The 24,213-nt window shown below is 38.5% G+C and overlaps 1 protein-coding gene across 1 annotated transcript in view; it reads right to left on the bottom strand.

Moving 5' to 3' along the window:
* The window catches only part of TSHZ2 (teashirt zinc finger homeobox 2), a 262,545-nt gene that overhangs the window by 98,542 nt on the left and 139,790 nt on the right, over window positions 1-24,213 (bottom strand). Inside the window, exon 2 of the mRNA XM_034788033.1 lies at window positions 6,551-9,611. Coding sequence (XP_034643924.1) covers window positions 6,559-9,611 — 3,053 coding nt within the window. The 3' untranslated portion in view covers window positions 6,551-6,558. The remainder of the gene's footprint in view (window positions 1-6,550; window positions 9,612-24,213) is intronic.

The following is a 24,213-nucleotide window of genomic DNA, read 5'->3' on the forward strand; positions in this document are numbered from 1 at the left end:
GTGATGCATTATGGGAGTTGCATGATCACAGTGCATCATGGGAGACAAAGTCAGACTGGAAAGCCTAGTCCATAGAAAAGTCTAGGGACATGAGACAATTGAATACAACTCCTATGAAGTACTACAGCAGCATTTCCAAATTGAAATATTTTGTTTTTCATCTGAAAACTGACAGGTATTTGGTTTTTCAATTAAAAGTAAACATTTTCCATGGAAAGCAGCACATTTTGTGAAACAAATAGTTCTGTTGGAAACCCAATTTTCTGTCAATATGTTAATTTTTGACAGAACGTTTTCAACCAGCACCACCTATTTCCTCTGTTAAACGGAACTCACACTGTTCACTTAAGGGCACGTTGTGTCTGACTCTTGAATTGTTGCACAAGGGAGGTGAAAAAGGAAAGAACCTTTCTGTCCTTTTTAAACCCCCGCCCCCTTTTCAGGGGCCAGGATCAACTGCAGTCCCTGCTAGTGCTCCCACAGCACAACACACACCAACAGAGGCCAGATGGAGTGGGTACGAACTTATCCCTGGGCTCTTTCAAGGATTTGTGGCTTTGCTCACCACCGCTCCCCCACACACACACTCAGTGCTGTGTCTTAACGGCACAATCTAGCCCCCGGTCAGAGCCTGCCAGCCCTGAATTACTGCCTTTTCCTTCATGTTAAACTCTTAAAAACAGACATTGCCACAGATATCAACCTGGGTCTCTATAAAATATCCCTGCGCAGTGCATTGCTTGTTGTCCATCATTGCTATGTGACAAAATGACACAAAACACAAAAGGCCTGATTCAGATCTCACCGACAATAGAGTAAATCAGGTGCAACCCCACTATGGTGGAAAACCAATGTAAAGGCCTGCTCCTGCATCAGGATCAGTTGGTGTGGACCCCTGTGCAAAGTTCCAATAAAGCCACAGCAAAGATGCAAGGATCCATGCAAGCAGGTCTGATGCAGGATCGGGGCCACAATAATGTCAGAATTAGGCCCTCAGTGCACAGCTGACTAATAATTACTTTTGTATTCATTATGCCAATAAAAAGTGAGAATCGTCTCTTTTCTTGCTATGAAGTCACATACATAATTTTTCTGATTTTTCATTCGTGTTCCATCGCATTTGCACAGAGCGCTCACCCTGCTAATTAAATTATTTTTATTGAAAGGTGCTTTAGAGGGCCGGGTACTCCTTATGTCCTTTCCCTTTGTTATTGATCTTTGCTATGTGGCAAGGTGTAAGGTGTAAAAAAAAGATTCAGGTGCTTTTCCTGTGCAATTTTGTTGGGTAAAAACGTGCTGCTATAGATCATGAAGGCTGTAACATTTAATGATATCAGACAGGGCAAACAAAAGGCAATATTTTGATACCCTTATGGATACTGAATGTTTGAGGCCGTATTCAAGGTCAGTAAGATCTGGCCCAAGTATTTAAGTGGTGTCTCTTCTTTGCTGAACACAAAATATTTGATTGTTGGGATAGGGACTGAGATTTATGGCAGCAGTTACTTAGCTTTAGGCCAGGGACTGTCATTTACTATATGTCTGTACTGCATCTAGCACAATGGAGGCTGAGCGGGTTAGTCTCTAGATACTAGTGCAAATAGAAATGTTAAGTCATCATAACTGATCTTATTAGTAACATTGTCCTTGTTCATAACAATCAAATAAATCTACATTAAGAGATCTTAAAACATTGGGTCTGACCCTGCTCTCACAAAGTCAATAACAAAACTTGCATTGATTTTAAAAGGATCACAATAGGGGCCTATCACAAGGTCTGACCCTGCATTGAAGTAAATGGAAGTTTGCTCAGTTTCACAATTGCAGTAGGATCAGGCCCCTCATTTGTGTTGCGCCTTCTCTATCTATCGCTAATGATTTTTTAACTAATGGAACCCTCCATTAGTTTTGATGGCGACTTCTGCTTACAAACTGATGGTATGACATGGCAAACTGTGCCCCAATATTCTCATATTCGCTTATTACACCTTTCTGGCATTTGTTATTGGTGTGTGCAGGATGAAGAGAAAGCTACATTCTCTCTAAACCCCAAACTCAGACACCTGGCTTGGGCAGCTCCCTTATCCCATGTAACACTGACATTAGCTGTAATAGCCGAACATGTTATGTAGTGAAACTCCTGCCGTTTCAGAGGAGAGATGAGAAAATAAAATCCACAAAAAGAAAAAAAAATCTTCTATTTTGGTATACTTAACACATACAGTTATCTTCGTGTCCTATATATCATTTAACAAATTGCTTTGCAATTCTTACAGGGCGTGGTATAATGACTGATTTAAAATCACTGCATTGCTTAAACTGCATTGTTCTTCATCAAGTGGAGTCATTTTTATGTGACGTGTCAAGCTCTCTAACAAATAACTGCTGCCAGACAAATCAAGTTCCTCATCTTAAAGCTACGGCTAAATAGTTTATAGCTTTAATCTGCTCACTGAGGTGTGCAGTCTATGACAGTAATTATAAATGCAAGGAGAAATTATAGCTGAATGCTTTAACTGCATTAGGAGCCATTTGATGAACAATCATGATTGCCTGCTCATTTTCAACAATAGAGGGCAAGTTAGTGTCAGTGCATTAGAGGATTTTCAGTTCTGCTCTGCTCTTTCTTCCATTTACCACAGAACGTCAGTTGTCTGCTATAAAATAGAAAAAAGCACCGTAGAAGCTTTAAACTTGATGGTTTAAAAAAAAAAAAAAGACAAAGGAGGAAATAGAAAAACTGTTTATCATTATGACTCATTTTTTGTTTTGCAGCAACCTTACTTTCAAATTAGTTCATTTTAGGTAGCTGCGTGTTTACTTACCAGGGACTTTGGAAGAGAAATCTCCCCACAATGAGCTTGGTAGATTTAAATCTATAATGACTAATTTTTTTAAAAAAAGTTTTAAATAAGATCATAAGATTCTCTAATACTGACTAGTTTGTAGCCACTGTCACTGTCTGAATGTAAAGCTAGAGATGTGTACATGTGTACACACACATGCACACACACACTTCCTGGAGAAAAAAAGTATTTTTAATTTAGCTGAAGAATTGAGCAAATATATTTTAAAGTTATAAATCCGTGTACAAATTTGAAGCAACACTCCCTGATGTACATGGGCTTTCAAACGAAGAACAAAAAATTTGCAGCTGTTTAAATGAAAAGATGATACTGACATAAGAATTTTGTAAATTAAAAATAATGCCACATTATATTACCAAACCTATTGCAGTCTGGAGAGGTAAAAAAAACATCCCACAATGGAGATGAATATATAGCAGATATATACACCTGCATTTACATTTAATAGGAATTTATCACAAATCACTGAAACAGCCTCACTGATGTCTTTAAAAAAATACCACAGACGCAATGTATTAATGCTTTTCTGGTAGTAATGATCTGACTGGCAATTTATTTCTTTATATTTTTTTAATGATATTTACTCTATTTTCTAAATAAGAATTTAAATGGTAAGTTTCATTTTCAAGATGGGTGATATTTTATACGTTTCTGTAGTTTGGAGAATTTCTTTCCACTGTTTTACTTGCATTTTTAGTTACTTATATTTTGTTTAGCTCTGATTTTGATGCAACATTTAGTTAACCAATTAATATATTTATGCATTTTAAGTGTCTCAATATGCTTTATATTTATTTTCTCTAAATACTTTGCACTTTTAAATGACTGTATATATTAAATACATGAATTTCTGCTGGCATATTCCTTGAACAGTATTGTATGCTCCATAATTAGGAGATATATTGAACTTTTACCATGCCATTTTTAAGATAAGGAAGCTTTGAAAATCCCTGTGATGTATCCTAGTCTTCTTGCAGAGATCAGGAAACAAAGCCATATGGATAAACTCCAGGAATAACGTTTTTAGCCTAGTCAGAAGAACTTAGGCAAGTTTAGAGCTCAAAAATTGTAATAAAATCTATCCAATGTCATCCAAAATACCCCATCATTTCACACAATTTGTCCTATCATGCATACCAACTAAAATTATAGTTCCAGATAACAGTGCTATCACTCTGTCAGTGCACTTTAAATATATGCCTTTGAAGGTACTGCCTGCATGCTGATATAAATTAGAAATATCTGGGTATTAAGGGGGTGACAATTTTGGGGTACTCAAAGACTTGAGGGACAGTGCCTTGGTTTATAGCCATACATCACCTGGGTAATGCCAGAAACATGTCAATTTGGGGTGTTGCTACTCAGAACCCACTTTTTTTTCTGGGCATCTTTGGAAAATGTGTTTATATGCTGCCCATTCCCCAAATCTCTAAAGGACAGCAATGTGCATACAAAGTTGGGTGTTTAACAAGAACAGTGCTTTTAAAAACCCAAATCTGAAACATTTGTCAGGTATTAAGCCACGAAGAGGCCAAAAATAACTGCTATATTCATATATTTGGCAGATAGCTTTTGTTTGATAGTACCCAAATTACTGGTTTGCCTGCACAGCTCTAGTATAGAAACTGCAAATGTCAAAGTCTTTATAGATGCTAACAGGTGGGGAAAAAAGTCTGTTCATTTCCTTCCTCCTCCCCAACCTCTTTTCATTTTGTGATATTTTGGCAGGTACATTCAATTTTGAATTGTTATAAAACCACAAGGTGGAAAATCAGTTATTATCAGATAAACAAAGAACATTTATTCGTCCTTTTGTTTTACACGGGGTACTAATGTTGGGTGAACAATGCAAAAAATTCCCCATTAATATTAGGTACAATTTTTAAAGTAATTAACTCACTTTGACAGTGCTCACACCCCTTTTGCATTTTGCTTTCAAAAGACAGAGCTTTGTTATATAAAATATTAAGAAAGAGTAAATCTACCCCTGTGCCAAGAGCCAGCACAAGACCTATACAAGACTTAAGACTCATTACATATGAGTAGTGATGGCTGTGTTGTACTGTAATAGCTTCCCATAGCACCTATCCCAAAATTACCCTTTGATTACTGGTTTAAACAATAGCTTCTTTAATGGGATAGAAGTGATGTATAGGCCTTGTTTGGGGAAATCTTAAAGTTGCATGAACATTTGCAGCAAGCAAATTTTAAATCTTCTTACAAAAGTGGATCCATTCCCAAAGCACATGCACCCTCCACTAGTCAGAGAATAGCCACCGTACCATGTGACTTACGTGACAAATCACAAGTAACACAGCTTGAATTTTGAATGTTCATTATCAGTCCATAAGATACAAATTTCAAAAAGATATTCATCCAGGAAACTCAAATAATGAATACGTTGGAGGAAATTTGAACTTGCCTGTGGATATTCTGCCAGCAAAAAAAAAAAAAAAGGTGGTGGAGGGGTAAATTTACTGAAGAAATTATTTGTTGAAAATTAATCACACAAAGCCCTCTTGGTTATAAATCCTTCAGAATTGAAAACATCTATTTGGACTTGCAGCTGATGTGCTTCCTATTCATTTACATCAAGAAATGTCAGGTTTGGGAGTTAAGTAAAATTAAAAATGCTATAAATTATGCATCAGCTAAATACAATCTTACACATCGTAAACATTGGCTGTGACTGCACTCACAGTTATACACCTTCTTCGACAGAGAAAATAACAGTAAAAACAGTATCCAGAAAGCTGTGGTTTTGTGAAAAGTTAAGCTTGTGACAAAAGCCATTGATTCTCTCAATTAAGAAGCAAAAAACAGCCCCATATTTTGGCATTGATCTGCACCGAAAACTTTCGCTGAAGTCAAACAGGGGAAGGAGTACTGACTGAGCGCTGGGACTGCACTGATACTATGAGACAAAGTGTAAATATGATGCATTCAAGAATAAAGAAAAGAATGGATAGGAACGCAAGAGGAAGGAAGGTTACTCAAAACAACTCAAAGGAGACCACTGGTATAAGTGGTAAGGGACGCTATTAAAATGTGGTGCAATACAACACTGATCATCCAAATGTTATTGGTGGAAAAACCAAGATTTTAGATAAGCAAAAGCATTTTCAATGTCATTAATAGACTATGGGGGACATGAGCCTTTTGGGATAATGGACTGTTTTGGATAATTGAGGTTTTGCTAATCAAGATTATATTGTCTTTTTCTCCCCCTCAAATAAATATTTGATGCTACATTAGTACTGGAGGGGAGAGGGATAAATAATTCCTTGCAACTATGAGGGAAAATGCAGAAAAACAGGCTACCATTAGTGGAAACGACATTGAAAACTGAAGAGTAGTCATTTATTTGCTCTACTCCACACTAACCTGCATAGGAGATGAACTAAAAATAATTCTTAGAAACAGGAAAATATGAGATGTGAAAAGTGGGGACACAGTTTTGTTAAAAATATTATAAAGAAGCAACTTTTCAATTCAGGCCATGATAGTGATCCATTTATGAAGCTTTGTTCTTCAATGCAATGTAAAATGGACTGGGTATCTAAACTGATAAATGCAGCAGCATATTTTCAATTTTATAATGTATTCTACTTTTAAGAAATGCTTTAAGAAATCTCCTTACAATCATGACATTAAAACTCACTGTGGAGCTGATGCATGCATACCTTAAAAGTTATTCTTCATCCACTTCTGCTACAAACTGTGAATGGTGTTCTGGTGACTTGCTGTGTGTTTTGCTTAGGTGAAGTTTTACTGCATGTTTGCTTGCAAATGTCCGACAACACAACTTACATTTGAACTTAGAGTCTGTATCCTCTTCCCCAGTTATTGTTTCAGGTGATCTTTGAACTGAAACTCTGGAGATTTCTTGTTCTACCTTGGTTTGCTGTTCCACAGCCAGTCTGTTCATGTCTTTCATTTGGAAACCTAGATGGGATTCTAAGTGACTAATATAAGTAGATGGGGTTCTAAACTGAGATGCACAGTCACTGCAATAAAAGATTGGGTGTCCTTTGTCCATGTTTTTCAAAAACTTTGTTCCTCCAGTTTTCCTAAGTTGGTATTTGACATTCGCTAACCAATGGCTGATGGTGGTCATTGACAGTCCAGTAAATTTAGAAATCTGCATGCGTTCTTGAGGGCCTAGGTCTGATAATAAATATTTACCTTCTGACGTTTGGAAAAGACTGGAAGCAAACTGAGCTTGCAAAATCAGGAGATGCTGAGGGTTCCAGTTTGATTGCCTGCCCTTTCTTTTATGCAGAGTGGAGACTTCTGTTGAGACATCTTCGAAACGTCGGACATCCATTTCCAATTTCATTGATGGGATCCTAGAAGATACAGCAGGTTTTGGTGTAGTAGCTTTAGGAAGCACTTTGACCATGTCAGCAATGTCAGACAGAGCATGTTTCTGAGGAGGGGAAGTACAAGATTGTGCTTGAGCTGACTCGGCTTTCTTGCTTTTGGATTTGGTCAGATCTATCGGTTGATCGTTGTTTTCAAACAAATAACGCCTGGAAATGCTTGCAGGCTTTGGTGGGGTGGGAGCAGGAGATAAAACGGGTTTCTCCAACATATTTAAGTTAGGTTTGTGGAACATAGAAATTGTGCTCGAGCTGGGGCTGGAGTTGGACTGGGGCCGTAAAGGCTCAGTGGCTTTGCCCAAGTGATTATTCAATACAGATTGCAGGGCACTAAGTGGATTCACACAAGGCAAGTCAGAAGAATGGTTTGTGGCAACACAACCATTGCTGAGAGAAGCTGCTATTGACTCCTTGGGTTTTGTTTTTTCTTTCTCACCATCTTCTTTTGGTTTATCCTCCTCCTTCAAGGGACATGCCTCTGTCTTTTTTGGCTCTACAGGGGCCTCAGATTTGGGGAGAGATCCCCCTTCATTCTGACAGAGTGGCGCAGCTTCAGCTTGGATGCCCTCTTTAGTGTAGTCCTTTTGTATGACTTCTTTGTCATCAGTTTCCTTCTTCACTCGAGTGCACTGGGCCACATTTGCTGAGCTGGGAACCAGAGGCATAACTTTCCACTTTGGAGCAATGGGTCTCAATTTATTGGTAATTGTGGGCCTGATTTGCAGTACTTGGGAACCCACTGGTAAGGAAGGCTTTGCTCCTTCTGAGAGCTGATAGGCTGCATGGATACTAGGATATGCACTCCAGCTAGGAGCTCCATTTTGAGCTTTATTGATGGCTGTGGTGACAGTGTTTTCCAAAGACTTTAAAATATCACCACCACCTTTTGAACCATCTTCTAAATCTTCCTCCCTAAGATACTGGTATTTCATTGTAGGATCCAATGGTTTCTGAAGCGTATCTTCATACTCTTCAGTTTTTACCACTTTCTCATCTTTGTTTGTATCATCAGGTTTATCTTTTTTACTCTCTTTCTTTAGCTCCAATGCAGGAGTTATACCATCTGAAGATGCATTGCTGGATTGTTTTGAAACCTGGGTGTCATTGGCTGGTGCCTCAGACAGCGACTGCATTTTCTCCACAGCCAAGGGATCTAGTACTAGTTGTTTTCCTTTCTTTGAAGCTGAACTTGTGACTTTCAAGAAGTGACCAGTGACCATCATATGAGTGGTGAGTTGTTGCAAGGTGTCATGTGAACTTCCACATTCCATACACTTCAAAATCTGGGATTTACAGGCCTCAAACTGCCATGTGTAGCTGGCTCCATTTTGGTAGCCATAGCGGTTGTTAGATGACAACTGCAGGTTTGCATTCTTCTGAGGCGAAAAGGTATCTGCAAAAGATCCTGTTGTAGAATCTGGGGAACAAGGTCTGTTAACATCAAACACACGTTTCTTTGCTGGAGTGACCATTTTTGAAGAAATGGTAGGTACCGGCTCCTTCAAAGGCACTTTTTGGTAATGTTTTGTTTTTATCATATGAACGCTCAGATCTTGAAGGGAATCAAAAGAGTCACCGCAGAACATGCACTTTAGAACTTTTTGTGCATCTTCCTTGTCCATGTCCTGAAAGGCCCTTTTCCGGGGCTTTGAGTAGCTAGTAGGTCTGTGCTTGTCCTTTTTACGGTTATCATCTTGGTAATGACCAGTTTCATTCATGTGGACTGTTAGCTCTACCAAAGTGTCATAGGCAGCACTGCATTGCCTGCACCTAAACCTGCTAGCACCCGTGAATACAGTTCCGCACATTTTGCTGCTTTGTCTGTACAGCTGGACTGAACTGAAAAGATTTGGTTTGGAGACTGGTCTGGAAGGTAAACTCTGTTGTAAGCTTTTTGACAATGCATCTTGGTGCCAATCAAAGTCACTTTTGTTACCTCCATTTCTATTGTCACAGCCCCTTCTCTCAGAGTTAGACAACTTGAGACCCAGTCCTAAGCCCGTCCAATAAGAGTCTGACAGTATGTTAGCATAGACTGCTGTCATTTTATCCATGCAATCATGTGCTTCATTCTGAGATTTGGGGCGGGCATTGGTTTTCAGATCCTGCACCTCTCTAGAGCAAATGCTTTTAGTATCTGCCACCTGGTCACTAGCATCACTTAACAGGGACTCATTTTCCGCATCCTGATTAGATACATGACTTACTGGAGAATTCTGGTAGCTAAAGCTTCCTTTCTGCTCAGGACCCACTTCATGTTCTTCATCCGTGCCAGTATCATTGCTGCCCTGAAGTTGAGCTGTTGAATTACTGTCATCATCGTCCTCTTCCTCCTCCTTTATGTCTTCCTCTTGGACGTAACCTGAAATGTAACATCAATATATGAAATAACATGTTAATAACACTGCAGTTTGATTTCTCTAGTTGCGCTATGTGCTTTTGCTACTGGACTTCATTTTAATCTACAACTTTATTGTCTGTTAGTCCTGGAAGTGAAAAAAGTCAAATGATGTCTTTTTGTAGAGCTTGCTGCTATTTATTAGATGATCGTAATTCTTTATAACTGCCAGAGATTCTGAGTTAATAATTTTCCTGTCGTGGGAGTATAATTCTAACTGTCCTGTAATGGGGCATTTGGAAAATTCATATGTGAGAACTTTAAGTTCATATGAAAAGTCTCAATTCTATGAATTTGTTATTAGACCCAAGGAAAAGGAGAGAGAGAGAGAGAGAGAGAGAGAATTGGCAAGGAATAGAAGAAAAGTAACTTCTCTAATCTTCCTGGTTGATAGAATTATCTAGGAACAGAAATCTTTTGCCATTTGATCACCTTAAAAAAGCATTTCAGAATGTGCGCAAATAACTGATATTTCAAATTATTACACTTGAAACAATTAATAGGTTCAACTGAAACCTGTTTGTAAATGCACTGTATTCCATCAAAGCAAATTGTCATTTGATAAAAGAAATATTCTAGGGCAGAAGCCTGAGGCCTTGGCTACACTCGGGACTTCCCAGTGCTGCTGTGGCAGCGCTGCCGTGGCAGTGCTGTGAAGTGCGAGTGTAGTCGCACCGCTTTATGGAATTCACCTCTCTGAGGGGAGTAGCTTGCAGCGTTGCAGGCTCTGATTACACTGGCGCTTTACAGCGCTGCACTCGCTGCACTCAGGGGAGGGGGGGGGCGTTTTCACACCCCTGAGCGCAGCAAGTTGCTGCGCTGTACAGCGCTGGTGTAGCCAAGGCCTCAGTAAGCTATGGAAGGATATTCTAGGATATGGCTGACATAGACTGATATTAACTATAAAACTAAAAAACTAATGCAAGTCCAGAGTGGTTTTATTTGACAAATGAACTATTTTAATTAATAAGAGAAACTTGATATTGGTAGAGCTACAAATTTTAAAATTAATTAAGGAATTCAGTTATTTTTTCTTGTGGCACTAAATCAGGACTAATTCCGCTGAAGTAAATGGAGCTAAACTGGTATGAAATTGATGCAAGGGAAAGGAGAATCAGGCTTAGGGAGAAACTCTGGCCCCACTGAAATCAATGGCAAAACTCCCCTTGACTCAACAATGCCAGGATTTCATCCTTGGACTCAATGGGGAGAGAATCTAGGAGGAAAGGAGTACTACAAACATTTTCCTATTAATAGCCACCCTACATTTTTAATTAATCTGCTTTGGCAGTACTCATACCCCTGCTGTTTACCCTGTAACTGGAAATTCAAACAATCAACTTTTACTGATACAAACGTTCAAGAAAACCAATCTTTAAATTCACAGGCACAAGCCTTCATGCATAACACACTCCTCTGCTCATTCAATCAGGAAACACAAACAATGTTGCCAACTGGAATGATTTCACTGTGAGCCTTGTGATATTTGGTGTTTCTCTTAGCGACCAACTCATGGAATCATGTGATTATGTAATAATCAAAGCTGTAGTTAAAAAAAAGATTTAGTCCTCATGATGGTTGAGAAAAGTTTGAAAAACATGATTCTTAAAGGCTCAAAAACTGAAAGGCAAATGAAAAGAGCCAATATTTATTATATATTTAAAATCCCATGACTTTTAAGCCAATCTCATGGCTTTTAGGGGGCCCTCACCCATGATTTCTGAACACCTGACACTGGCATTACTACATAAATGATGCCACTTTGATCAATCAATAGAGCTAGTCAGAAAATTCGGAAAGATTCAAAATGTTGACAAAAATATAGACAAAACTTTCTGTAAACTATTTTTCAGAAATTTCAATTTAATTCAATGTTTCAACCTGCTCTACCAATCAAAGTTGAACAACACAGCTGAGATTCAGAATCACACACTGAATATCTTACAGTAACAAAGAAATGTTTGCAATCAATCCATAGAGGAAAAATATTAAAAAACAGTTTGCTGAATAAACCTGAATTACAAGTAAGTTAGAAGAAGCTCTGATCTACTCATGGATATTCCATGAATAGAAAAAGAGGCTAAATTCATTGGATACATTCTTTGTTGCCAATTATTCGCTAAATTCTAGGAAGAATACTGATTACATCATTCTTCTAGCTCTCTTTGGCTGATTGTGTGGGGATGTGATACTAGAGAGCTTCTCAAACGGTGGTAAAGATAACAGCAGTAACTATGAATGAATGAAGGTGTGCCATGTATAATGTGATAAAACAACAATACTACATATCATAATGATAATACTGTGCATGTGAATGGGTGCCTTCAACTAAGGATTACAAAATGCTTGTCAAACATTAAATAAATAAGCCTCTCAATGTCTCTGTGAGGAACAGAATATATTATTACCCCATTTGCAGATGGGTAAACTGAGGCACCGGCAGGTTAATTGATTTGTTCAGGGACAGGCAGCAAGTCAAACGCAGATCTGGGATTCGAATCCAGGTGTTTCAACTCCTAGCCCTGTCCTCTAGTAACTAGATGATGTTCGTCATGACCTCCCTTATGAATGTGTGCAGGGAGGCGAGCGCTACTACACATCATGAATAGTAACCTTGTTAAACAACCAGCATGAACTGATGAGCAGGGCTGACATTGTTCTTCTGGTGTCAGAGATACTGTATAGTTTAGGTAGCAACATTGGACTCCTGCCAATGTGTATCACAGTGCCATGCATATTGTAATGAGCAAAACAAAAATAAAGAGGGACGTGAATGAAGGAATCAGAAGAAATGCACTTAGCCACTGAGTTCACAGTTCCAGGTTGGAGTTGAGTTGATTCCTCCTTTTTATATGAACTAGTTGAATACCATTAACCCCATTTTTCATGAAAAAGGGAATTTTTTCTTTGGAAGGTAAGTACTGTACTCGTTCTTTCACAATATTATCTGTCCTTCTACATAGATTTACTAGGAGAAGCAAAACTACCAAACAGCTGCACCTCCCATCCCCGCACAATACAGCTAAAATTTGCTGCTTAATTAGGCCTTGACATGTTTACTATAACCTTTACAGAAGAATAACTCGTCCTGAGAAGTCCTCTTTTTTCCTTTTCCTTTTTCTTTCTTTCTTTGTCTGCATAATACACAGACAATCTAATGAAAACAATATGGTAACTTATGAGAAGGCACCATCAAAAATTCACAAAAGCATCAGTCAAGTCCATTTTTAATAATGGTTAAGGATTCTGGGCAGCTTTAAAAACACAGCTTAATATTATACATTTAAACCATTCACTTTGCTTAAATGATTTCATTTGCTGTGGGCATTTCGTGTAGATAGTGAAGGCCTCTTGAATGCAGGCAGCCTGGGTGTATAATGAATGCGTATTCATCTACCAATGATTATTTTAGTAAGGTTTCACCATATATAAAGCTTTGCATAAACTGATACAAAGCAGATTAATTCATTTAAATGCTTATTTAACAGAAGCAACAGTCACGATGTTTTAGAAAGATATTTTGATTCTCTTTCTACCATATTTACTTAAGTGGACTTCACTACTAAACACATTCACACATAATTATTTTACTCTCACACACACAGTGGTGATATACATGTAGTAAACTGAAGAACCATGTGATAAACTGTATTTACCAGGAACTGTTGCTTACTTCACCTTCACTCTTCCCACTATTCTTTTTTCCGTGGACTTATGCTAATATTCTAAACTTCTGAGAAGTTCAACCAGCTGTCCTTTATCTGCCTGCTAGATAAACATTCCTTCTTCCCTCCCAGCAGTGAAATTACTCCACCATAATTAAACCAGCACCAAAGTTAAATTAGTCACATCGAAGATGTAAAATGGGCAATATACAATCCTGAACTAGTGCAAGGTTAAAGTCCACTATCTTGCAGTGCAGAGTAAAAACAGAAACTTTATAATTATGGATGGAGGTGACTCCGGGCTTCCCAAGTGGAAAAGTAGCATTTCCTTTTAGTCCTGGTAGATCCCAAGATATTGGATCTTAAAAATTATGACATTGTTATGGGTAGAAAAGGTGATTTAGGTAATTGTGAGAAATTTCTAAACTTTTATTGCTCTAATTTTTTCTTCTCCATTTGAATCCTATACAGTTGGATTTATAGTAACTAAAGCAGCCTGGCTAAAAGGGGTGTAGAAAACAGCACTGTGTTTTGTTTGTTTTGGGGTTTTTTAGATCGATAGTATTTCTTTGAAAGCAGAGTAATTATTCCAGAATAAAGACACTTTTATTCCAGAACAGAGTGTCCACATGGGGGAGTTATACTGGCATAGATAAAATAGAATAATTTTCCCATTTAGACAAGCCCTCAGTCTAGTGTCATTTTGGCACTTGCACTTCTGGCTGGACCCTGGAAGTGCAAAGGCTTTGTGAAAACCATGAAAAGGATGAGGGGTGGGGGGAGAAAGAGGGAAGAAAGAAAAATGCACTTTTTGATTCTCCAAATAAAATAAAATGGTTTGGGTTTACTTTGACCTTTGGATGAAGATTTGTGCAAGGCTGTCCGTTTAAACAGGTTTGTCCTTCTCTATTTACAAACTGATACCCTTAAAATCAACAAATATACTCCACATGTAGTGTCCAATAGCCACTTTCAGTGTAGATGCTAGCATCATACAAAGGACCAATATTAGAGAAATGGGCACTGTTAGTGCACCTGCAAAAATTAACATGCATTGTTGTAGCCCCAAAAACCCACATACAACTATCTTGAAACTTTGATCCTTATAGTACAGCCAACACTGGGCCAAATTTACACTTAGTTAATTCTGCTGAATTTAAGTCCCTTACACCCACTCACTAACATGTAACTTGGGTCACATTATACATCACCTCTGAACTTGGACCAGTAGGGTTTGAACATATATACAGATTTAAATTATATTGAATTTTTACTGTTAATTTTTCTACCAGAGAATACTATTTTCAATCAAATTTGCTCTCTTTTTCCACATACAGAAACATTTCTTAAATATATACATGTTTCTTTCCAAGACTGGAAAATTTTTTTTTTGCCAAGAAAAGGGACAGTGAATCATTGTCCAGAACAATGTTGTTAATCCACCTAAAACCCATACACCATCTGTACTTTTTCATACATATATTCCAATTTCACTTGAAATAACATCATTAGTACAGAGATCTCACAGTGCTATAAGGTGATCTTGTTTCCTTCTTGTCTGGCTTGAACTCAAACATCTTTTCATTTTGGCAACAGCAGTTTCTTTCTCTGAAATATTTCATGCAGATAATGGATAATGACCACTTCTCATTGCTTTTTCTCAAAAATGTCTAACTACATTAGCTATCCAAAGACAAATCCTAACCTGGCTCTTTCTAAGTTCATGGCTGCAGATTCATCCCAGTTTGCAAAACAACTGAAAAGATAAATTGGCACTGGCAGAAAACCCTATCCTTACTCTACTGGATAGACCCTGCAGTAAAAACCTTTTGGAATTTAATAGGATTGAAACCAATGGGGTTCTATAGAAATGTAATCAAAGTGTATGGAATTTGTGATCTGATAGGGAGTGATACAGTTTTGGGGGTTTGTTTAGACCATCGTACACAATTCTATACCAGGGGTGTATAACTTTTTATTAAATGTCATAGAATGATCAGAAAACATATAGGATGATAACCTTTCTCTAGTAAATTCTTCAGCACTTTTCCGTAAAGGGAGTGATAGCCCTTTGCCTATAACAGAACCATAAGAATTGGAAATGGAAAAAACCTCCTAAGTTCTCTAGTCCAACCCCCTTTATAGTGCAGGATTGTTTCCTATGGTCTTTTACTCTAGAATCCTGCGGAGACATTTTACATGTTCTCAGAATCTCGAGGAAATACTGAATGGACTGGCTCTGCCCTGAGGGACCAGCAAACAATGCTGGACATGTGGGAATTGTTAGCAAATTTCCCATAAACAGTATTTACCAGTGGTTCCCAACTCAGTTTTAAATGGCTCAGTGATGGGGCTTCTACCCCCTCTCTAGTGATAGTCTAATAGACCTCACAGTCACAAATAGGAGATTTTTCTTAATAGTCCACTTTCATTTGCATAATTTCATTCCATCCAATAACTTTCCTCTATCCCCAGCACTCGGAAATTATATTGTTATCTCACACATAATTTACTGTTGCTTGGAAGTTCTACTTTCTCCAGGAATCTGCAGCAGGTTACACCATGGCGGAGAACCACAAAGAGCATGTAAATAGCATTTTCTGGTCATCTCATAATTGTCTATTGAGGGCCAAATTCTACTCTGAGTTCAGCCAGGGCAGCAGGACAGACAAGACATTCCCACTATTACAGAGCCAACCTCAGAGATGTCCCTTAATCCCAACCACAACACTATGGATTGTGGAAGGAACTTGTTCTCAGACCCTTACATTCAAATATAGTCATAATCTGGTAATGTGTCAAGTTAAGAGCCATATCGTTTCACAGGATAAAAGCAACAGGATGGGGATAGAGGGCCCAGTAAACACCACAAGGTCCACATCCATGAAGGAAAAATCAGTTTCACACATACAGAATGGGAAGAGACTGTCTAGGAAGGAGTAGGGCAGAAAGGGATCTAGGAGTTATAGTGGACCACAAGCTAAATATGAGTCAACAGTGTGATGCTGTTGCAAAAAAAGCAAACATGATTCTGGGATGTAGTAACAGGTGTGTTGTGAGCAAGACACGAGAAGTCATTCTTCCACTATACTCTGCTCTGGTTAGGCTTCAGCTGGAGTATTGTGTCCAGTTCTGGGCACCACATTTCAAGAAAGTTGTGAAGAAATTGGAGAGGGTCCAGAGAAGAGCAACAAGAATGATTAAAGATCTTGAGAACATGACCTATGAAGGAAGGCTGAAAGAATTGGGTTTGTTTAGTTTGGAAAAGAGAAGACTGAGAGGGGACATGATAGCACGTTTCAGGTATCTAAAAGGGTGTCATAAGGAGGAGGGAGAAAACTTGTTCCCCTTAGCCTCTAAGGATAGAACAAGAAGCAATGGGCTTAAACTGCAGCAAGGGAGGTCTAGGTTGGACATTAGGAAAAAGTTCCTAACTGTCAGGGTGGTTAAACACTGGAATAAATTGCCTAGGGAGGTTGTGGAATCTCCATCTCTGGAGATATTTAAGAGTAGGTTAGATAAATGTCTATCAGGGATGGTCTAGACAGTATTTGGTCCTGCCATGCGGGCAGGGGACTGGCCTCGATGACCTCTCAAGGTCCCTTCCAGTCCTAGAATCTATGAATCTATGAATCAGTTTCCATTGAATGCTCATCTCAGGGAGAGAGCTTTGTGGCCCTGGGAAGAAGCAGATGGTATGACTTCCAAACATTGCAGATCAGGGCACTTTGTATTGCAGCGTGCCAGCCCCTCTTGAAGTGGCATTTGCCATGAATGAGTTTTAACATGGCAAGGCAACTTCCTAGAAGCATAGCTGTTATTTGCACATGGTGATGAAATTAAATAATTTTGGATGTTAATCCTCTGTTCTAAAAATAAAGTTTTGTTATAAGATTTACTGAACAGATCCTATTCCTGGCTGCTCCCGTTGACTTCAGTAGGGCTTTCAGCGGGATGAGGAATACAGGATCATGCCCTCTGTGCATTCCATTGAACATAGTCATGAGTCCATCACATAGGTTAGAAGTATATATGCTGTGAATTGGGTTTCCAGCCACAAAACCCTTAAACCCTCAAAGCCAACAATAAAATAGGAAACAATAACAAAAGGACAACTGAAAAGAGAGAGGGAAGAGGGACTAGTGCTTTCCATTTAAACAATAAACCCAATAGCCATAACGGGGACCAGAGCCATAATAGAGTTCTCTCCTGAATAATTTTCTCTAGGGACTAGGTCAAGCTTGTTTACATAGTCAGCTGTCAAAGGGTAGGAGAAAGAATAATTTAAATCACACCAACTCCGTTCTGGGATCAGTCGTTCTGACTTACTGAGTTTCCGGGTACCAGCTATGTTTCACAAGTGTACGTAACTGTGCTTAGGGTCAGCTCCTCAGTTTCCATAGCTGAAGGCATCCACCATTAATACAATGATTTACACAAGGTTAAGAACACTTTGTTTCCTTCAAAGCCCTGGAATTTGCTAATAATTTTTTTTAAACAGCTGATGGTATTTGACATTCCTGAGTCAATATTTTCCTCCGTGTGTGTGGCTCCTAGCAAATTCTGAGCAAGCATGTAATTCTGAGAGTACAGAATTTTGTCTTCGCAATCATTTGTGAGTGCAAATACCAGATTCTTGATATCTATTAGCTGATATAGAATGAATAAATGGGCCTGATCCTGTTACCATTGAAGTCCATGGAAGTTCTGGCATTGACTTCAGTGACAGCTGGATCGAGGCCAATTTTTTATATGCATATCAGGTAGTAAGATATCTGTATGATTTGTATGCACAAAATAATGGGTGCAAATATGGAGGCCATTTTGGAAAATGAGGCTTGGTCCCAGATGACGAAAAGGACTGTATTGTAATGAATTTGAGTCTCATACCCAGGCAACATAAGTGAATCAATATGGCAACGTAAATAGATTTAACCTAGAAAATGTAAAGCTGAAACCTCTGGTTCTCATTGTCTTTCTTTACTTATCCCATTGTCCTCCTGACCTATTGTTTTTTATTAGCAACTACGCAACGGCTTTGTAGATTTACAGAGGAGCACATTTTTAATCAAACTTTCAAATCAAGTTTTTTTTCTTCCTTTCTTTTGTTCTTCTTCATCCTTCCTCTCAAATACTGATCTAAATTTTTTTAAGTGATACAAGTTACCAATCAGAATCACAAAAATATATATCTATATAAATTGAAATTGTAATGAGTCCTACCAGTGTATTGCTAACACTTTGGTTCATTTGATATGAACTTTGTTTTTTTAAAGTACCACATGGTAAGGCTTTGAAACTTCAGTTTGTAAAAAAAAACTGTAACAGCCTTGCAGCCTTTGAAGTCACTACTGATATAGCTCTGAACAGATCCATTCAAGTTCAACTAACATCAGACAAATGTTTAGTGTATCAGAGGAAGCCACAAAAGCAAGGATTTCATCAATATTTCACAACAGCCTCAGGGAAACTGTAGATTGCAATGCTGTAGGGCAGCTAATGGAATTACACACAAGGGTTTTGTACATTTAAAATAAGCAGCTACTAAAAAAATTACCCTTCAGTTTGATAGAAACTGTATAAAACTGCAGATGGGAAACAATTAAATAGCTACCAACATTTATCCATGTCAGCCTGATAGGTCATTTAATAACAGGTATTTCTTTTCCTTTTTTTTTTCCTTACTGGTAAGGCAATAATAAAGATTAACATTTATGAAATGTAACATAAAATATAGTACAGCCAAATGAATAATTAAAGATGCTTCTGAAGAATTTGTTTGCTATTGTATGGCCAGGAAGACTGCTCTCCACTAATGAAATACATTTATATTAAATTCAATTACAAATAGAGAGAGGCTGAAAGTGATGTTTATAACACTTGTGTGTTTTGACCTTTTTTAAAAAAACACACAACTTTGAATCATTGTTACTGAATCTATGGTTTACCTCATACATAGAATAAATATTATCTAGTGCAACTCACTTCAAATTACTTGGACCCTGTTTTAGAATATTTACAGGGACAAACCCGAAGCCAGCAAAATTATGTCCAATAATCCAGTGTCAGATCAGCGATTTCCCTGATCGGAGTCAAGATTTCTGCATATGAAAGCACATTGTATACTCTAAAATTAGATCCCTACAATCACATTCCTATGTATTACTATATTCAGCATGGAAAAAAAAAAAAAAGTACTGACGGTCTACACACATTTTTTTAAGTGTTTAGATATGGTCCTCTGTTGTGGCAAATTACTATTTCTGTCATTAGCTAATGCTTGGACTGTGCTTTGAACATGTAAAGCACTATATAAAAGCTAACAATTATTATTTTATTATATTTTTTAAAAAAGTCTGGCCACTTCCCTCCAGTTCAAAGCAGACGGACTAGGCTAAGAATGGTGATGAGCCCAATGGAATGAAAAAGAATTTAGGCCCTGATTCAAGAAAGCACTTAAGGATGTGTTGTTTGTTCCTATTCAGGACATCCCTTAATTGACTGTATGCCTTAATATAGTGGTTATGGAACAGATATCTTTGATTAGAATAACAATTAATAATTCAACTGCAAGTTGCGGTAGCCTGGGTTCAGCAGCAGTGACATAGCTAAATGAGGTAACTTTGACTTTGATATGAAGGAATTATTGTTAGCTGAGTATGGGGCTAAGAGGCAAGATCTCCTGTGTTATATTCTTGGCTGTTCTACTGACTTCTTGAGTGGCCTTGGGCAAGACCCAATGCTCACTGAAGTCTGCCAGCATCGTCTCTAACCACTTCAATCAGCGTTGGATCAACCCCTTAACTTCTCTGTGTCTCTATTTCTCCACCTGTAAAATGGGGAAATTATGCTAAGTGAATAGCTCCCATGAATGTTCTAAGGATTTATTAGATAATGTTTGTAAAGCACTCTGAAAATCTACAGTGCTCTATGTGTGCTCAGCTTTATGATTTGGTGGCGATAAAGGCAGAGTGTCTATGTGTTCTTATTAAAGCACAAGCTTCTCACCCATCTGGGTACTATATAAAATTAAGCTCCTCGCTATATCTTGATGATTATGACCTGTTATTATACTGTTCCTATTTTTTTAAGAAAAACACTAACATGCCTTTATCAATACATTATTACATTTGTCTGAAGGGTACTGGCCCTTTGATTTTCGCTTTGGATAGCTGGCTAAGTAACAGCTTCAGTGAGATCTGCTTTAAACAACAGTTGCCATTAACTGTTTATATTCATAAATCTGGGCTGATTAACCATAGCTGGGTGAATCGAGACTGAGATAATTTAGGTTTAAAATCTTTTTAGACAAGATATGCAAGTAGAAAGTGAGGGAGCTGCTAAAATGTAATTCCTTTGTCTTATGTGTATGTTTGCTTTGTTTTGTTTAAATCAATCCAGCAAATAATATAAAAGTTTTACTTGTAATGCCATGCCAAGATCTGAGTGTAAAAGGGATGTTGATGAAGAATGTACAGAACTCCCAATGTTGTATCTCCTTTATTTTCCTTTCAGGAACATATTGTGGAAAATGGTGGTCCAAACAAATAATCTGTTTCATTCATAATAAATATTACAGCCAGCAGCTGCTGACTTTTGACCATTAGATATCCATGCACTCATAGCCATCTAACGATCAACCATAGCCATCAAAGCACTAAGCCAGCATGAAGGTCATTACCCTGGCCAGTGTCTTACTTCGACTGACTTCTCAGATATGTAAGCAATAAGCAGTTGCAAGAGATTGATATGATACTTTGTGAGTAATTTGGATGAACTATAACACTAACCTGGTAAAGTATTATAATTTTAAATGTGTCCAGAAAATAATTGAAATTCTGGTTTAGCTTCATCATAATGCACAATGCTGGGCATATTTAACAGCTGACTAGCTTAGCATGAATATTGCTTTACAAATGAGGTCATATTGTTTTTAAGAAACAATATTGCTATCAAACATGTTTAGGAAGAAAAGCAAGAGATTATGAGAACACTTTTAACCTTTCTGTCTCTTTCTATCTCTGTTTACTATGGTGATTTAGGTACTCAGTGTTGTTTGAAGGCAAACATAGAAGGTGCTGGCATTTAGAAGAGCCCCTGTAATGAGCAACTGGCAGTCAGATTCTTTCTTATTATTACTCTGTCACAAAATCTCTGTTCTACATCACTCCATCTTTGCAACACCGGCCAGAGATGAGAAAGGTCAAAACATCTCCCTCAAAACATACAGTCTATACAAGAACAATGTCTTTCCCTGAGTCACATACAATAGTCAGAATTCAATCCATATTATAGAAAAGAACAGAGTCTATAAGATGCTTTTAAGAAGTTTCATCACGGAGTGACAGCCTTTCCACCCTTTGTGTCCAGGTGTTCTAATACAGAGCTGAAACACTTGATTCATTTTACCCCCCACTCACCCACCCGCCCTCCCACCAACACACAGAGTTAATTTGTTACTCAGTTTTCTCTCCTAGATAGAGGTAGTACTCAGAGGACCTGATCCTGTACAGGGCTGGTTGCCTCTGCCAGGCTACTGAGTTTGTTCCCCTCCCACAGGAGTCAGTGAATGTTAGACGAGCTCAGCACCTTGCAGGTTCAGGCCCATCAAATAGGCTCAGTTCATATAGGTTTAACTCCTGAGGTCTAGATTACATTGCCTGGAAGTCACTGGATAGTTAGACTGTGTCACACCTGAGCAAGGTGATCAGAATCAGGCCACGTCAGTGTCAAAGCTTTCTTCAATGGGTACAAGATCAGGTCCCTCTTAAAACTCTTCTCCACACTTGCCACCCCCCCCAAAAGTGTGTTCGAGGTGTTTGTTAATTTAAAATATTACAAATGAACAAATTCAGAAATAAAACAGAGGAAAAAATATGGAGGGATACATTCTGAATCCTAGAGGAAAATTATAGCCTGACAGAGCAGAAAAAGGGAAACTCCCCACTTGAGCAGTACCCTATTCATTCTTTCCTTAGGAGTAGGTTCACACCCCTCCCCCATTAGAAGTGCCACAATTTTGGATTCTGAAACCCATGAATCTCAAGACAATTTCCAGAGTGCCCTGGGAATGTCTGTGCTTCTAGACTTCTGCCAGAGCCCCTTGTAATTCGCTGGCAGCATGACTGCAATGGGAATCATGCTGCCTTGGGCTACCTTGTTAGCTGCAGTCCCCAGGACTCTCTGCACTTGGGAAGGGAGAGGGGGAGGAGGGAGCAGAGAGTGGGAGTCCATACATGTTAATGCCGATGTGGTCAGCAATAACTTGCGCCACACTGGCCTGCAGATTTGAGGGAAATAATCCATTACTGTCTCTTTAACAGAACTGAACCCCATGAATCATTTCCACAGGGTCAGACACAAGTCAAAGCTGCAGGTGCTGCCATTTTCTTTCTTCCACAGAGCCTGGCACGATCCACTGGGTTGTGTTACTTTCTGCCAGCAAACATGAAGGCCAGCATGGAGCGTAATAATAATTGTAATACTAATAATTAGCAATACTAGGATTTGTATGATTGATTTTGCTTCGTAAGAAACACAGGCAAAACAAATCGACCCTTGCCAAATGGGAAAGCTGGTAGGGGAAATAGATATGGTTTCCAAGCATCTACGATATTATTAAAAATAATGGGAATTTCAAAGGAAAAAGTGAACAATGACTGAAATAAAAATATTGGGCTGTGTCCTTTGAAATGCGTGAAAGGGGGATTTAGAGCCAGGGGGTCAAGACAAAAGTCATTACAAATCTGAATCACAGGCAGTCCCAGAGTTGTGCTCCTGTCCTGTCCTGAACTGGGCACTGAAATTCATCATATGGGGCACCATAAAAAACCAAGAGACTGCAGCTGCAGAGGCTCCGCTTTTTCCTGCATCTCAGCAAGAAACAACAAATATGAGGTATGGAAAAAAAAATCCAATAATCAGAAAGGTCATTTAATGACAGAGACAACTTCTTCAGTACAGGTATCATCATATAACCACTGCTGGGTTGGGGGATGATAGAACATTGCTGAGTGCAAAGATGCTATGTATTTCAGTCATAATAACTGGAGTTAAGGCTTGCAGGAATCCACAAAGCGGACCAATGGGTCAAAAATTCAGACTCTAAAATACTGGATGGAAGTGCAGAATTATTTTCTTTACAATCCAGCATTGAGACAAAATAGTATCTGTATAAACCCAGTTCAGTATCCCTCAGACTGTAGCTAATCCTGAAACATTCAAGAGCATACTGGGGCTTTAGACATGGAAAAGTAAAGCAGCAGAGGGCATCTCGCCTCCACCAAATAACTGCAGAGCTTCTGGAAGACTAAATCCATCTATTACCACTGTGGGGCCAGTAGACAAACCCAAATATAAACAAGCTGTTTAGAAATTATAAAGGAAAATAATTATGAGATTTCCTGTGCTGTTCTTTGTGATCTTAATAAAATAAAATAAAATACAAGAATGGAAGCTGGAGCTTGGGAAAGAAGATTCCTATGAATTTTCGAAGATCATTAAATGTACATGGAAAGCAGAGCTTCTCCAGCCCGGTTCCAATCTCTGAGCCTTCAGTTTCATTGCAATGGTGACTCTGAATTGCAAACGCTGCACTTCTGCAGAGGAGCAACCATACCTGGGATGTTTATTAAGGCATCATTATACATCTGTGTGGCATCATTTATATCCCGTGGAAGAGACGATGCCAGGTCAAGATCAACAGTTTGAGCAGACAATTCATCAGGTTGGAGCAGGTGGCAGGGGCGGTATAAGAAATCACTCAAAAAGGAGCACAAACTGAAATGGATGGAAGTGTAAAAGTAATAAGAAAGTGATCAGTGAAACTACAAACAACAGAAGATAAATCCAAGGAAGCAACCTACAGAGCAGAAATCAAATCAAGAGGGTTTTCTTAAACG

The sequence above is a fragment of the Trachemys scripta genome, chromosome 12 (assembly GCF_013100865.1).
Source record: "Trachemys scripta elegans isolate TJP31775 chromosome 12, CAS_Tse_1.0, whole genome shotgun sequence".
NCBI classification, from domain to species: Eukaryota; Metazoa; Chordata; order Testudines; family Emydidae; genus Trachemys; species Trachemys scripta.